General features: G+C 40.9%; 1 protein-coding gene across 5 annotated transcripts in view; it reads right to left on the bottom strand.

Annotated features, from left to right (window-relative positions):
• Window positions 1–15,581, bottom strand: part of PAK3 (p21 (RAC1) activated kinase 3) — a 118,352-nt gene that overhangs the window by 49,340 nt on the left and 53,431 nt on the right. For all 5 annotated transcript variants that reach the window (XM_049644192.1, XM_049644194.1, XM_049644197.1 and 2 more), the window contains 4 exons: window positions 14,216–14,369; window positions 12,178–12,215; window positions 3,204–3,335; window positions 2,159–2,324 (listed from right to left, as the gene is read on the bottom strand). In XM_049644192.1, the coding sequence (XP_049500149.1) occupies window positions 2,159–2,324; window positions 3,204–3,335; window positions 12,178–12,215; window positions 14,216–14,369 (490 nt within the window). The remainder of the gene's footprint in view (window positions 1–2,158; window positions 2,325–3,203; window positions 3,336–12,177; window positions 12,216–14,215; window positions 14,370–15,581) is intronic.

Below are 15,581 nucleotides of genomic sequence, written 5' to 3'. Positions count from 1 at the left end.
TCAAGGGCCATTGCAGTGTGCAAATACTGCAGGATTTTGGCCCAAGAGAAGAATGCTTGTTTCTCTGTCACTGAATGTAAAAAAACCAAAAATGCATTTTAATTATAATAAATCAATTAAGATTTGAAACAAATGCCGGTAACAGTCATTTTTACTAAAGCGATGCTGTTAGATTTTAAAAGTCTGATCAAATCTCATAGGTCATGTCTCTGTGTACAAAATGGGGGGGGGGAGTTGAGGTTAACAGTCTGAATAACTGAACTGAAATTACCCAGGCAATTCTTTCTTTTTCCTTCCCTTTTACATATACAGACAGTAGGGATGCACAGAAGTAAAGTGGGTAACAGAACGAGTTGTAACCTTTGAAGGTAAACAGATTTGAGTTCAAACTCTGGCTCTGCCACTCATTAGTTTGGTGACTTGGTCGCTTTAGCCTCTTTTTGAGGCTGACTCTCACTGATCTGTAAAATAAGGATGTTGAAATCTACCACAAGGGCTTATTAAGAAAAGTAAACGTTCTGATGTATGTAAAGTGGCCAGCACAGAGACTGCTCCATAAATGGGAGGTATTACTATTGTTAGTATGGCAAATAGTAGGTATTAGCACTACAGGCATATTTAATCACGTATAGTGAAGTCAGTTGGCTGAAGTCGAGTGATTCCAGTTCCAAATGCTCAGTGCCAGCTGCAACCCAAAACTTTGCCTTTCCAAACACCTCTAGCTCAGAATGTCTCAACCTCAACACTGCAGACCTTCTGGGCTGAATAATTCTTTGTTGCAGAGGGGCAAGGAGGGGGGCTTGTCCTTAGCATTGTAGAGATTTTGGAAGCCTCCTTCGCCTCTATCTACTAGATAGAGCACTTCTTGTGTTGTGACTATAAACAGGTCTCCACATGTTGCCAAGTATTTCCTGGAAAGGCAAAACGGCCCCACAACCCTCTCTGCAGAGTCTCCCTGTGGCCTATAGCTGGCACTGCTCTCTTTCTTTTCTGAGGCTTTTTAGATGGAAATTTGCATCAACAAGAAGGCTTCCTACGCTTTAATTGTATCACATTATCGAATCTTATCATCCAAATCAAATTGTAAGTTTCTCGATAGCAGGAAATTGCTTTTCTATGCTTTCCTCCAAAAATTCTTGCATGGAACAGACAAGTAGGAACTCAGTAAAGGTACACTTTTTGCTCATTTTTACATTCATTCACTCAAAAAGTATTTGTTAAGTCCCTTTATGTTCTAAGCACTTTATTAGGAGCTGGACATACAGGAAAGGGAGACACAGTCTCTTCCCTTGAGGAGCTCACAGCCTAAGTGAAAGATTGGAGGAGTACGGTGTGACTTGTTGCCATAAAGGCAGCAAAGAAGAGGGGCCTTAACTCAGACTGGGAGAAGCACAGAAGGCTTTCCTGAGGAGGCAACTTTTGAGTTGGGTTTTGAAGGATGAGTAGGAGTTAGTGACACTGGGAGCACCAATTGCCTACAAGTAGAAATTTGTTAGATGTTTTTGTAGTATGAGCTTAACGAACGTGCTTCACAAACCTGTGACTCTTCTCAGCAGACAATGTATTTTTCTTAGACCTCCTTGACCCAGAAAGCTCACCGAAAGAGGACGGTTTGTCAAACTGGAGTCAGTGTATATGCACAAGTAGGTACACAAAAATGACACTGTGGGTGGGAGGGTTGCTAGCATTTGCTGGCCCTGCCCCCTTCTCCACATAGATATGCGCCTAAATTAAGGGAAAATGCTGTATTATTGTGGCTGCTGGTTTGATTGACTGTGTTGGGCTTTGAGGTTGACTTACTTATCATGACAGATCAGCTGGGAGACCTTGGGCGATGATCAAAAGATGTCACCAGATTATTTTATTCCTTTTGGGAGTGTCATCTTAAAATAAAGCTTACTGTTTGATTCATTATGTCAAGTTATCACCTTAATTGATCTTTTCAAGTGAAAATATTTAGCTTCTGTCAGATTTGGAGTGTGGGGGAAGGAGTGATCTGGAATACACAGCAAGTGCCAAACTTTACATCTTTTGACTTCAGGGAGCCTGGAGTTTATGCAAACAGGCCCAAACTTTTAAAGGATCAGTTTTTCAGTTTAAACGTTTTTTGAGAAGCCATCCCATGAAGAAAGTAATGACGGCAAAAAGAAAAACTCACTTAGCTTCTCTAGGATCTCCTCATCTGTCATCTTGGATTTTTTCCTTTGCCGATCTGTGTTTCTATACAAAGTACTGGAATTGGCATTCTCCGCAGAAGGTGGTGCGACCTCTTTATTTGGTGCTGCTGGTGAAGCAATGGATTCAAGCACAGAACGAGTGTAGATCTTAAAGACAAGAAAAAAAAGTTCTACGATGAAAACAGTAGGTCAAGGAAAGAATATGAAGTCAAGGTGCTAACATTTCTGTGAGGTTTTCTTTTTTGGATTAAGATGAAATCTTAAAGCAGATTTTGGTTCATAGCAAAGTCGAGTGGAAGGTACAGATTTCCAATCTACCCCCCCCCCAAAACGTCACAGCCTCCCTTATCACCAACACCACCCCCTCCATCAGAATGGGACATTTGTTACAACTGATGAACTTACACTGACATGTCATAATCACCCAAAGTCAATAGTTTATATCTGGTTCACTCTTAGTGTATACATTCTATAGGTCTGGACAAATGTATAATGACATGTATCCATCATTATGGTGATGGAGTTTTGTCACTAGCTAAAAATCCTCTGTGCTCTGCCTATTCACCCCTCCTCCCCACCCCAACCCCTACCTCCAGTAAGTTTTTAAAGACAAGTGATTGATTATTAAAAAAAGAACTTTAAGTTGCTTCAAATACACTGCCCTTGGGAGCTCACAGGACCCAGTCCTTTGAGGTCCTCACATATCCTGAGCTAATTCTGGTCTCAGTGTCTCTGCTTAGGCAATTCTTCCTACTTAATTCACATGGATTTCCTTCTCTAATTTAACATCTGCAGCAATTTTATAACTTAGCACTTCTTTGTACATTGTTCAGTATCATTCTCTAGTTGTCACGTACTACCCTGTATGCTCAAATAGCAACTTCAGCCAAGGTTGTATCTTGTATTCTAGTTCTGGGAACACAGTGGATCCTCAATAGGTATTAGTTGATTAACTAGATTCTGACTTCACGATTGCTCCAAAGGGCATCTTCTGAATCATTTAGAAAACAGTCATTTGTGGCTTACTGATTTCGTATGCTCTGGTCTTGGTGCAATAACCGGCGGGGGCTCATTGTCGTCTTCTTCTTCTTCCTCTTCTTCGTCTTCTTCTTCGGACACAGGAGGAGCCAAAGGAGGCTCTGACGCTGTTTTTGTACTCTTGTGACAAAAACAAAGTTTAAAGACCAGGTATTAACGCCTCGTTGTTTTTCTTCAGAAATGAGCAAAGGGAAATGAGCTATGAAGAAACCGCACCTTTTACAACTGAACAGAAGAACCATCTACAATTTGGTGATCAGTTCTGCCCACATTCGAAGGTGAATTCAAGCCACGGTTTGAAACATCATGACAAAAAAAAATTTTTTTAACATCATGAAATTTTCAAGATCTTGTTATTTTCCACTGGGCTCAGAAACAGTGGGCTAGTCATTTAATATGTGAAAGTTCAATGCTCGTGAAATCAATGAATATATTTTTTAAATGCTATAAAGCCTTCAATTTGTACCGGGCAGCTTGTCAACCTGTTGATTGATATTTTGTCGACCAGAAATAGGCTATGTTGTGCCTGAGGATCAGAGCATGTGTATGGATATGGTATTAATACAGCTCTGCAAATACTCACTAAGTACAAGCAAGCCCAAAAATGTTGCTCCCCTGTTCATCCTCCTGGAAAGAAGCACTCAGAGAGTAACAGACATGGAGAGCTAAGGGATATTCATCAACAGAAATAATTATTCAGTCTTAACCAACAGGTAAATGGTGATTTGCAATGTTAAAAATGGCAATAACACCACCAAAAATAACAACACCTGTAGTATCTAGGATCGGTTCTTGATCATTCATGTTAATGCCGGGTAAAACGTTCCAAAGCAGAATTTTGAAAGAACTGTAGCCATGGTTCTCAAAGTGTTGTCCCCAGGCCAGCCTCATCAGCGTCATCAAGGGACTTGTTAGAAATGCAAACCCTTGGGCTCTATCCACACCAATGAATCATAGATCTGGGAGTGGGGTCTAACAACGTGTTATAACAACCCTTTCAGGTGATTCTGGTTGAGGCTCAAGTTTAAAAATCACTGAACTATGATATAGGTCTGTGCTGTCCAAGATGGCAGCCACCAGCTCTCCATGGCTAATGAAGAGTCACAGTGTGGCTAGTCTGAATTGAGATGGGTTGTAAGTATAAAGTATACACCAGATGTTGAATATGTAACATGAAAAAATTGTAAAATATTTCCTTGATGAAAAATATTTCCCTTTATGTTGGTTATAGGTCGACATAGTAATATCTTGAATACATTGAGTTAAATAAAATAGTATTAAAATTAATTTCACCTATTTCTTTTTACTTTTTTTCAAAGTGGCCACTAGAAAATTTAAAGTTACACATATGGCTTTCATAACATTCACTTCTGTTGGAAAGTACTATTACAGATGTCTTTTTATGTTTTGTTTTGTGTGTGTATTTGTTTTTTGTTTATGCCTTTGGGTATGCTGGCTCAAGCTAATCCTAAAAAGAATTTTCATTTCTTGAGGACAAAGCTCCTGAGGTAGATACAGGGAGCCTACTAATGGACTATTACCTCAAAGGACCTCAGCCTATGATGAAAATTCAACATGGATTTTCTACAATCATGTATAAACCGATGGTAAAGTTATAAGGTGTAATCATATATTGGATTGGAGACAGCAAGATTTATCTACTGTGAAAAGGAAGACAACTTAGAATTTATAAGCACTTGAAAGAATATTTGCTTGCCCTGATATGTGGTTTATAGACTGAAATTGATAATGCTTACTTGATATTGGTTTTCTTATTTTTTCTTATTTTTTTTTTAAGTTTTATGTTTATTTTTGAGAGAAAGAGAGAGAGTAAAAGAGAGAAAGAGAGGTATTGGAGGACGGGCACATTCAGAGGGAGATGGAGAATCCGAAGCAGGCTCCGTGCTGTCAGCGCAAAGCCTGATGTGGGGCTCGAACTCATGAACCTGTGCGATTATGACCTGAGCCCAAGTCAGACGCTCAACCAACTGAGCCACCCAGGTGCCCCTGGTTTTCTTATTTATACACCTGTATTTGTTCTTATTCCAGGCAAAATAGCGAGGCTATTACATTGTATTGTGGCTGCATTGAAAGCAACATGTGTTAATGACATTAAGTTTTTAGATAAAAAAAAATCAGTTTCTTCTTATGAAAGACTAACTCTTCAGGGCACTTCAGTGGTCACGGGAAGAAACTGCCTTTAGGTTACTGGTGTCTGCTTTGCTATCACTTTGTTTCAGAAAGTTCTGCCGGCTGGGATCAAGAATGCACCTAATTACCGTTCGTTGGTAGAAGGAGCAGAACCTGCCTATCAACTGACTACTTTTTATATGGCAAACAAAGTTATTTTATCTGCCGGGCAATATGAACCATGCCTAGGGATAGTAACCTTTATGAGGGCCTAGGAAAATATGAGAAGTCAGAAATAAATCATTGGCTCCAAAATGCTACAAAAACCTCTAAAATCTAAAGTCATTAATGTCTCATTATGTGTCTATGAAGTGTAACTACATGTCAACTTAGTTACTTAAATTTAGTATATATTTTACAGGAATTGCATTACATTAAAAAACAAATTGTAGGTTAGAGTGTCTTATTTAGCAACAGTTCTTCAGTATTTATGATGATTTCCAATAAATTACGCCTAACCATAACTCTAATGCTACCTGCAATCAACTAATGGTCAAAAGCACTATTTTAAAAAATCACTTGAAAAAGTGTATGGCAAAAAAATTAAATGGGATATGGGAGCCCTTTAATATATTTGATACGATGCATCATGCGGCCTCCATAAGAGAGTGTATATACAACCTGTGAGCACCTAAAAATAATCCCTGTGGCAAATATAATGGGCCTAGGTCTGGGCTTCTCAGACTGGTACAAAGACCAAGCAGTCCTACTAACCAAGATGTAGGCTTGCACATCTCAACCATCGCTATTTCAGTAAACAAGACGCACCTGCAAAATATCAGTTTCTCAACATTCATTACCATCCTCACTATTCCCGTTTAATATCGGGACACTCTCCATCTCCAAGGATGGACTAAGGGACTATTTGGAAAACCTAAAGTCTTTCATCTTCTTGAAAGTTTGTAAGGGAGGAGGAAGACCCGTATTTCTGTTTATCTGGTACCAAACACTAGGCTGTCATATTGGCTGGTTGGTTGGTTGAGAAGAATGTGCGTCCTTCAGGGGACATTGTCTTTTGCATGATGGATGGGCCAGGGAACATTAGCTACCCAGAACACACCTAGAACACCAGGCATTGGTACGGAGAACTGAAATCAACATAATTTCCTGCCCCTGTGCTAAATAATACCAGGACCAGGCACTGGTCCCTTGTCCAGCCTGTGTAATTAACACTGGGGCGGGGCAGTGTTATTTTTCTTTTCCTGTGGTAAACCAGCATCGAGACAGCATATTTTCCTGTTCTTAACGTTAAACAATACTGAGAGCAAGCAAAAACATCTTCAAGAAATGGTTGTTCTTGAAAGATAAGACTGAAGTATTTTACTTAGTCATAATAACACCTTGCTCACCAAGACTCTCTTCAAGACTCTCGCTTCACCAATCTAAAGCTATTTAACCATAAACACCGCACAATCCTAACCTTATAAGACCTGCTTTAAAATCACATAGCCATGCTCTAAAACCCTACAAATGTTCTCCCCTGACAGCCCCTGTCTAAGACACTGCTAAAGCTCTATAAAGGGAGGGCTCTTACTTGCGGCTAAAGTTTAATAAACAGCTTCACTTGATTAACAGGTTTCTCAGGTGGTCTTTTTTGGGAGTCACAGGTATAATGTCGCTATGCTCCTCCTTCTAGGCTGAAAATTACTATGACTGTCTAAACTTGAAAAAAATATATAGATACTCCGGTTTCTCTTCAGATGATGACCAGAGGTGAGGAGGGTAGAGGGACGGGTGAAATAGGCCATGGGGACTCAGGAGTGCACTTGCTGTGATGAGCATCAGGTATTGTACAGGAGTGTTGAATCACTCTATTGCATGCCTGAAACTAACAGTAATTACACTGGTAACTAACTGGAATTTAAATAAAAACTTAAAAATAAGTTTTAAAGAAGCCAAAAAAATATAGATGAACAGCAAGTAAAGAATATTTTTGTCTTATTAAAATTTTGTGGGGCACCTGGGTGGCTTAGTTGGTTAAGCGTCTGACGCTTGAGCTCAGCTCAGGTCACGATCTCAGGTTCATGGGTTCGAGCCCCATGTCGGGCTCCGTGCTGACAGCACAGAGACTGCTTGGGATTCTGTCTCCGTCTCTCTCCCCCTCCCCCCTTCAAATAGATAAGCTTAAAAAATTTTTTGTGATACACTTCTTTTGCCACACAGTGCAGCAGGGGAGGTAATTCTTTACCCGAGCTGGGTCCTGGAGTCTTTTAGAATTCTGAAGTGTTTGGCCAATCTCTCCAAATGATTACAGGTAGATATGTGCTTTTCCATATAATATCAAGGGTTCATAGATCTTCTGAAGCCCATCCATATGGCCTATAAGTTATAAACCCTGCTCTGAAGAATACACTAGCTAGAGAAGCTACCTTAGGAAACTCTTCTTTCTTTGAGCTTAATTGTTAAAGGTCAAAGGAATTAGAAGTAAGGACCTTAGAGCCTTTAGATAATGCAAAATGTGGTCTTTGGTCACTTTTCCTGCTTGTTTAAGAGGGAGATTTGAGGGTTCCATTCACGATCGACTTGCGAACTCCCCGGGCAATTCTGATACACACTGAAGTGAAAGAACCACTAATCTAGGTGAACAAAATAAACCAGGACTTCAAATCAAAAGCTCAATCTGTGCCAACTACACACCCAGCTTCTCTGGACACAAATCGTGACCTATTCATATTACTGTTGTTACCTTCCGCTCAGAACACCGGTACGGGATTCTAAACGCATTACTTCACTCTCAATAGTACAATAAACATATAACATTTTAAAGTAGCCTTAAATTGAAGAGTAGGTCCCTGAATAATATTTAGTGTTTAATATACTAATATCAAAGAAGCTACCACAAGTGAGCAGTAAAGCAGATGTCACAGGACCATGGGAGGTATTGCTGAATTCAATATTAATTATATAGTCATTAGTTAAAAATATTTAGTGACTACAGCACTGCTTCGATTTTAATTCCCACCCAGGCTAGTAAAGGAGGCCAAAACTGGTGATCAATTTAGGCTGCGTTTATAAGGGGATAGTCCAACCCCATTAAGTCAGATCCTATAGGATAGCTAGGTCTACTTGGGAGGGTTCCTAATGCAAAGAAAAACAAAACAAAAAAAAACATAAGCAGTGTCGAGTGCAATCTCCTCCTAGAACCATAAGGAGAGCACAGGGTCCTCTCTACTCCCCATTCCTAAGTAGCTGAGTCCCACTGAAGGGATCCAATCTGAACTCAAGGGTCTAATCCAGTTCATTCAATCAATAGAAACACAACCTTAGTTAAGTAGTTTAATCAAATGTCTCCACCTGGAAGTCCTTCTGGCCCTTCAAACTCAGAACTATCCAACAGGAAACTCAGCATCTTCTCACAAAACTTGCAACTCCCGAACAAGGGTGTCTTTGTCTTTTTGGCCATCCTCATATCATTTTAAGCCTGCTATGAATCTTTGACCTTAACCTATTTTCCAACATCCAGTCAATAACCTAAACATGTCCGGAATTTGAACTTCCTCTCCATTCCTACTGCTACTGTCTCAGGCCCTTATTACCACCTAAGGCCTGGATGCTTGTGCTGCTCCCCCAAGTGGTCTCCCTTCCTCCAGCCTCATCTTCTGCCTTTAATTCATTTTGGACATTTGCTGTCAAATAACTCTTAATTGCCTAATTCTCCTGGTCCAAAAAACTCCAAGGGCTTTCCAATGTCTACTAGAAAATGTCAGATTTCTTAGACTAGTATGTAAAGGTCACTATTATCTGGCTCCAACTTAACATTCAAAGCTTAATTCCTATGATTCCCTTTCTTATATCTCAGTCTTCATTCAAACCCACACCTTTTTGTTCCCGTGCCCTCCCGACTACTGTGCCCTTTCCCATGTTTTTTCTTTTGCTTAGAATGCCCCACGCTATCTTCACAGATCCAAATCCCACCTGACCTTCAAGATCTAGCTCAAATGCCACCTTTTATATGAAGCATTTTCCAACTCAGTGTTCAACTAATATGTACCAAGTACCTATTTTGTACCAGGCACTGAGCTTAAGCTCTTAGAGACTAGGGCCTGCTCCCTTTCTCCTCCCCAGCGAAGAGCAAACTCTTTTCTCTGAGTTCTCATAGCAAATGGACATATTTGATGGTATGTAATATGGTTTTAGGAGGTCGGTAACGTTATTATACCCAGTCAAAGCTGAGGAAAGATGGGCTCAGCAAAGCTAAGCCGCTTTCCCAAAGTTGCGCAGCTTGTAAGTGGAGGAGTAAGACTAAAAACACCTAGGTTCAGAGCCTTCATTCTTTTTCTTTCACTGTGGTAAAATACGCATAACATAAAAGTTACCATCGTAGCCATTGTTCAAATGTACAGTTCAGTAGCATTAAGTATATTCACACTGTCGTGCAACCGATCTCCAGAACCCTTTCCATCTTGCAAAAATTTAACCCTTTCTATGGAGTACTCTATATCTCATATAAGGAGAAACATACAGGATTTGTCTTTTCATGACTGGATTATTTCAATTGGCACAATGTCCTCAAGGTTCATCCACGTGGTAGCACGTGTCACAATGTCCTTCCTTTTTAAGGCTGAATAATATACCATGGCGTGGATATACCACATTTATTTATCCATCATCTGCTGATGGACACAAGAGTGGCTTCTACCTTTTATATATTGTGAATAATGCTGCTGTGAACATGGGTGTATAAAAATCCATTTGAAAACTTGCTTTCAATTCTTTCGGGCATAAGTCCAGAAGTGGGATTGCTGGATCCTATGGTAATTCTGTACTTTTTAATATTTTATTTATTCTTGAGAGAGAGAGAGAAGGAGGGAGGGAGGGAGGGAGGGGCAGAGAGAGGGAGACACAGATTCTGAAGCAGGGTCCAGGCTCTGAGCTGTCAGCACAGAGCCCGACGCAGGGCTAGAACTCACGAACCACAAGATCATGATCTGAGCCGAAGTTGGACACTTAACCGACTGAGCCACCCGGGAACCCCTGGTAATTCTATTTTTAATTTTTGAGGAGCTGCCATGCTATTACATAGCCTTTACTCTTCACCACTAATGACCTCCTGCTGTCATACGTGTTGCTCAGGGTGATATCAAGGAGGCCAGCATCTATCTGTCCTCTATAAAAGGTTCATTACCCATGACTCTTCAAACCAACAGGAAACTGGACCACTGCTAATTATTTCACTCCTAAGGAAGCAAACAAAGCAGGAAATAATTTCTATCAAATATCAAAATAAAATCACACAAAGGGAAGCTTTGTCTAAGATAATGTTCTGTCTAATGCGTATGGGTACGGTTGCAGATACCATATCACTTCCAAGAACTCTGAACTAGGTTACTTATGTTCTAGTCACTTCTCTGATAAAACTGTCTATGTGACTTTGGGCAAAGTCACCTTCGCCACTGCACCTCAGTTTGTTGGAACAGGTGACACTAAAAGGTATAGGGGTATGACCTGAGATGAGTTACTTCACCTCTCTGAACTTCATCTGTAAAACGGAGACAATGGTACAATTTACCTAATTTGGTTGCAAGAAAGGGTAAGTGAATGTCAAATGGTGTGATCCCAGGGGTGCCTGGGTGGCTCAGCCGGTTAAGCGTCCAACTCTTGATCTCGACTCAGGTCACGATCTCACGGTTCATGCGTTCATGCTTCATTCGGGGCTCTGCACTGACAGTGCAGAGCCTGCTTGGGATCTCTCTCTCTCCCTATCTCTCTGCCCCTCCCCTGCTCACGCTCTTTCTCACTCTCAAAATAAATGAAGAAAAAATGTTATTATCCCAGCGCCTGGCACATTGTTAAGTGTTCAGTAAAGAGAAGTCCCTATCATTATGATTACTTGCAAGATTCTATATGTAAGAGAAACATATTTAACTACCTAAAGGTTAAACATCTATGTTCACAGTAGCTTTATTTAGAATAGCCAAAAACTGTAAACAGGCCAGAGATCCTCCAAAGGGTAGACTGTTAAACAGCGGTACACCCATACCATGGAATACTGCTTAGCAATAACAAGGAACAAACTACTGATAACACACAACTTGGATGAATCCTAAGAGCATTATGCTGAGTGAAGAAAGCCAATCCCGAAAGGTCATACGCTGTATTATTTCATTTACACGAAATGTCCACAAAGACAAATCTGTAATACCAGATTAGTGACTGCCTGGGGCTACAGTGGGGGTGGGATGGGGAATAACAGTAAGCAGGCCTAAGGGATCTTAAGAGGTGATGAAAGTATTTTAAAACTGGACTGTGGTGAGGGTAGCGCTCGTATGTAAATTTACCTGGAGTCGTCAAACTGTATACTTAAAAATGGGTTATATATTTTATGTTCTGTACATTTTATACACAAATCCTATATTTTATATTTATATATATAATTATATATTTTATACATTGAAATGATACCTTTTACTTTATATATCGAAATGATACCTCTAAAAAACTGTTTTTTTAATTTTTTTTAACGTTTATCTATTTTTGAGACAGAGAGAGACAGAGCATGAACGGGGGAGGGTCAGAGAGAGGGAGACACAGAATCCGAAACAGGCTCCAGGCTCCAAGCTGTCAGCACACAGCTCGACGCGGGGCTCGAACCCACGGACCGCGAGATCGTGACCTGAGCCGAAGTCGGCCGCTTAACCGACTGAGCCACCCAGGCACCCCTAAAAAACTGTTTTTTAAAATATTCTATGTCTAAGCTGAATCTGTGCAACAGTAGTCTGTTGGAGTGCCAGAAACACTGAGGACTCTAAACCATTTTCAATTTTTCACTTACCGAAGGATGGGCTGCTATGTATCCGTGTGCACTTTTATCTGAAAAGTAAAGATAAAGATGTCACCTTTATTTCATAAAGACTGCCTCATTTAGAGACCACAGTTAATAAAAAAAAAAAAAATAATAACCTATGCAGGTTTAACCTTTGACCAGAAGGAGATTCTCCAATTCGGTATTAAATACATGCTATGACAATGACATGATTTTTCTTTTCTGTTTTTAAAGTTTATTTATTTATTTTGATGGGACGCCTGGGTGGCTCAGTCGGTTAAGCATCTGACTTCTGTTCAGGTCATGATCTGATGGCTCTGAGTTTGGGCTCCACATCAGGTTCTCTGCTGTCAGCGTAGTACCTGCTTCACATCCTCTCCCTCTCTTTCTCTGCCCTTCCCCTGCTAACTCACCCTCTCTCTCTCTAAAATCAATCAATCAATCAATCAATCAAATTTATTTGAGAGAGAGAGAGAGAGCAAGGGAGGGGCAGAGAGAGAGGGAGAGAGAGGATCCCAAGTAGGCTCCACGCTGTCAGCACAGAGCCTGACGTGGGGCTCGATCCCACAAACTGTGAGATCATGACCTGAGCTGAAACCACGAGTCAGACGCTTAAGTGACTGAGCCACCCAGGCGCCCCTCACTTTTCTTAAAATAGCTCACACCCCTGCATCCTTACTACACCATTTTATAGACCTTAATGAAGGCCTCCAGCAAATCTCATCCATATGGAAGAATATTGAGATCACCTACTCCTGATTGGTATGAACCTAGACATCTATATCCAGAATTTCTCCCCCACCTCCTTCTTCCTTATCCTCCTCTCTCCTTCTCCTTCCTCGCTTCCGCCCTCCCTTCCTTCCCTTCGATTTCTCTTCTCCCCACCTCCTCCTACCCTATTCCTTAGTTGCCACACTAGAGCATCCCAAAAATGTCTGGTGAGTTTCACTCAGCTCAGACAAATACTGGAATGATGCATTTTTGGTCTTGGTCGCCTGTAGTTCTACAGTGAACCTGGAGGACAGTTCTAGATTTCCTCACATTAAGCATTGCTTGATGTGTCACTAGGATCTCTTAGATATTTTACTCTATGTGGAAGACTAAATACCATGAAAAGCTCTCCTTGATTGCTTTTTTTTCTTTTTTTGGTTTTCTCCACTGGAGAATGGCAGTTAAGCAATCTTCTCCATTAAAATCGCCCCATCGAGCAGGTGAATTGCTATGTGCCTTAAGTTTGGGCTTTGACATTTGTTATGACCAAATGAGATGCTCCTCCCCTTCCAGGTGTGTCTTTGCACCATTCTTGAAGATATTTCAAGCCTGTCCTATATTTAAATCAATGCTGAGAGGTAGGGACGCTTTACAGCTGGGGCACTGATGATAGGATTCTCTCTCTCTCTCTCTTTTTTTTTTTTTTAGACGTTATACAACTTACACAGTAAGTTGTTCTAGGGAGGCAACCCAGATCATCTTCCTCAAAACGCCAAAATATTGTTTGGTATATGTTTTTCAGTTGCGTATAGTACAAACTCGAACATCAAAGCTTCAAACAATGGCTGGGTCTACATGCTAGCAAATGAAGTCAAGATTTGGCAGAAATACGGTCATTTCGATTTCATATAAATAGACAGACATGATTTCCCTTTTTAGGTCTCATTTTGAGGTTGGATCAAAATAACCTGGCAACCATGAAATGTGTGCTGTATCATCATGGTACAATTCAATGAATCTAAAAGATAAAATAAACTTCGAGAGACCACGGTCTGGTCCATACACCTCTTATTTCACGAGCACATCACAGGGCCTGATCCTAAGTGACTAAGTGTCTTCTTCACTGAACAACATCCCTACTTGAGTTCTACGAACACCCAAGAAAATCTCCTAACATCAACTTCAACTCCCAAGCCATATTTCGATTTGCTTATGTTAAAGTCATTTGAAGAATGAACCAGAACTGACTTCGGACGCCCTCCAGGCATTCTGTTCTAATCCTGAGGCTCTGAGATCAGAATCACCTCTCTCTTTGATACCTCCGATGTACTCTTACCTCCGGATGTAAAGCTCATATATTTCTGGTTGTTGACGGTTTCTTTGGAATCGTAGAATTTGAGAACGTCTAGGACAGCTTGTGGATTCTTCTTCTGTTCCAGCTTTGTTATGTTGGAGGTTTGGAGTAACCGTGCCCACTGCTCAGGAATTCCCTGTGGACAACCAAAGGGAAAGAATGGCAGCTCAGAACATTCAGTAAGCTGCCTTTTCATGTTCCAGTAAAGTTCTTCACCAAGAAGCCCATGCTACCTGTAGGATTACACTTGGGAAACTGAAGTTACACTCTCGATTTAAAGTTAGTAACTTAACAATGCAATCATTCTCTTCTCTAATTAAAACACATAGGTAAAACTAGGATCCAACTTAAAAAGGGTGGGTGGGAGTATGACTGTGATAGAAAAAAAAAGCGCATGAAAATCACCTCCATATTAATTCTGCTCATCCATGAAATGATGTTTACGGCTTAGCTTATTTTTTCTGGCGACTCAGGGCAGACATAGCAAGACTTCTCTAAATTTGGGCACCGTATAGTATAGTGCAGATCAATGGATTTTGTATGACTGGAATAACACATAAGCTCTTTCTGGGCACGTTGGAATCGGAGTTATCTTTCCGAATAAAAGAAAAGCCTCACCCTTGGTTCAGTTTATACTCTGTGATTACAAAATGTAATTTGGGGGAGGGGGTGTCAAGGGCTTTAATACAGAGGGGGACTGAGAGGAGACAAAAATAGAATAGCAGAGGAGCGATAACCATGGAGATGCAAAACGGTAACATTAACGCTGCTTTGGGCGTTCTCCCTGCAGCTTTCTCCTCTCCTCCCTCCGTCCCCTCCTCCCCACTTTGTTCATTGGCCACACAGAACCTGGGGACTGTGACAACCATGGCAAAGCCCTGTGAGAATTTGCAATCGTCTAAAGCATTTAGAGCACAGAGGAAGGGGTATTTGGAAATCTAACCAAGGACAATTGCACCAATTACATGGAAAGGTTAGTTGTGCCTTGAGGATTTTAGCATTCTTTCCTACACATTCAGCCTCCGGATGTCCCCATTTCATAATCGTCCGCCCTCCAAGAGCGACTTGGAGCGAGAGACAGACACATCATTCCTGAAGTGCATCTAGACCCAATTTGTGCGGCTTTGTCCTACGAAGTCTCGGCAAAACAATGTGTGACGTGGGCCTCCAGAGTTTGGGAATGACAACAAAAAAGTGATATAAGCCAAGCAACAACTCTACTGCACACACATGAACCTGCTGCTGCAGTGCTATGACATCTCAAAGAAGCACTTTGATGCAAGCTTCTTTTGGGCCTGTGACGCACCTCTGGGAGCTTCCCTGGGCACATCTGTGAGCCATAGAGATC

This window comes from Panthera uncia, chromosome X (genome assembly GCF_023721935.1).
Source record: "Panthera uncia isolate 11264 chromosome X, Puncia_PCG_1.0, whole genome shotgun sequence".
NCBI lineage: Eukaryota > Metazoa > Chordata > Mammalia > Carnivora > Felidae > Panthera > Panthera uncia.
The sequence above is the reverse complement of the archived record's forward strand: the minus strand, read 5'-3'. Positions and strand labels throughout refer to the sequence as shown.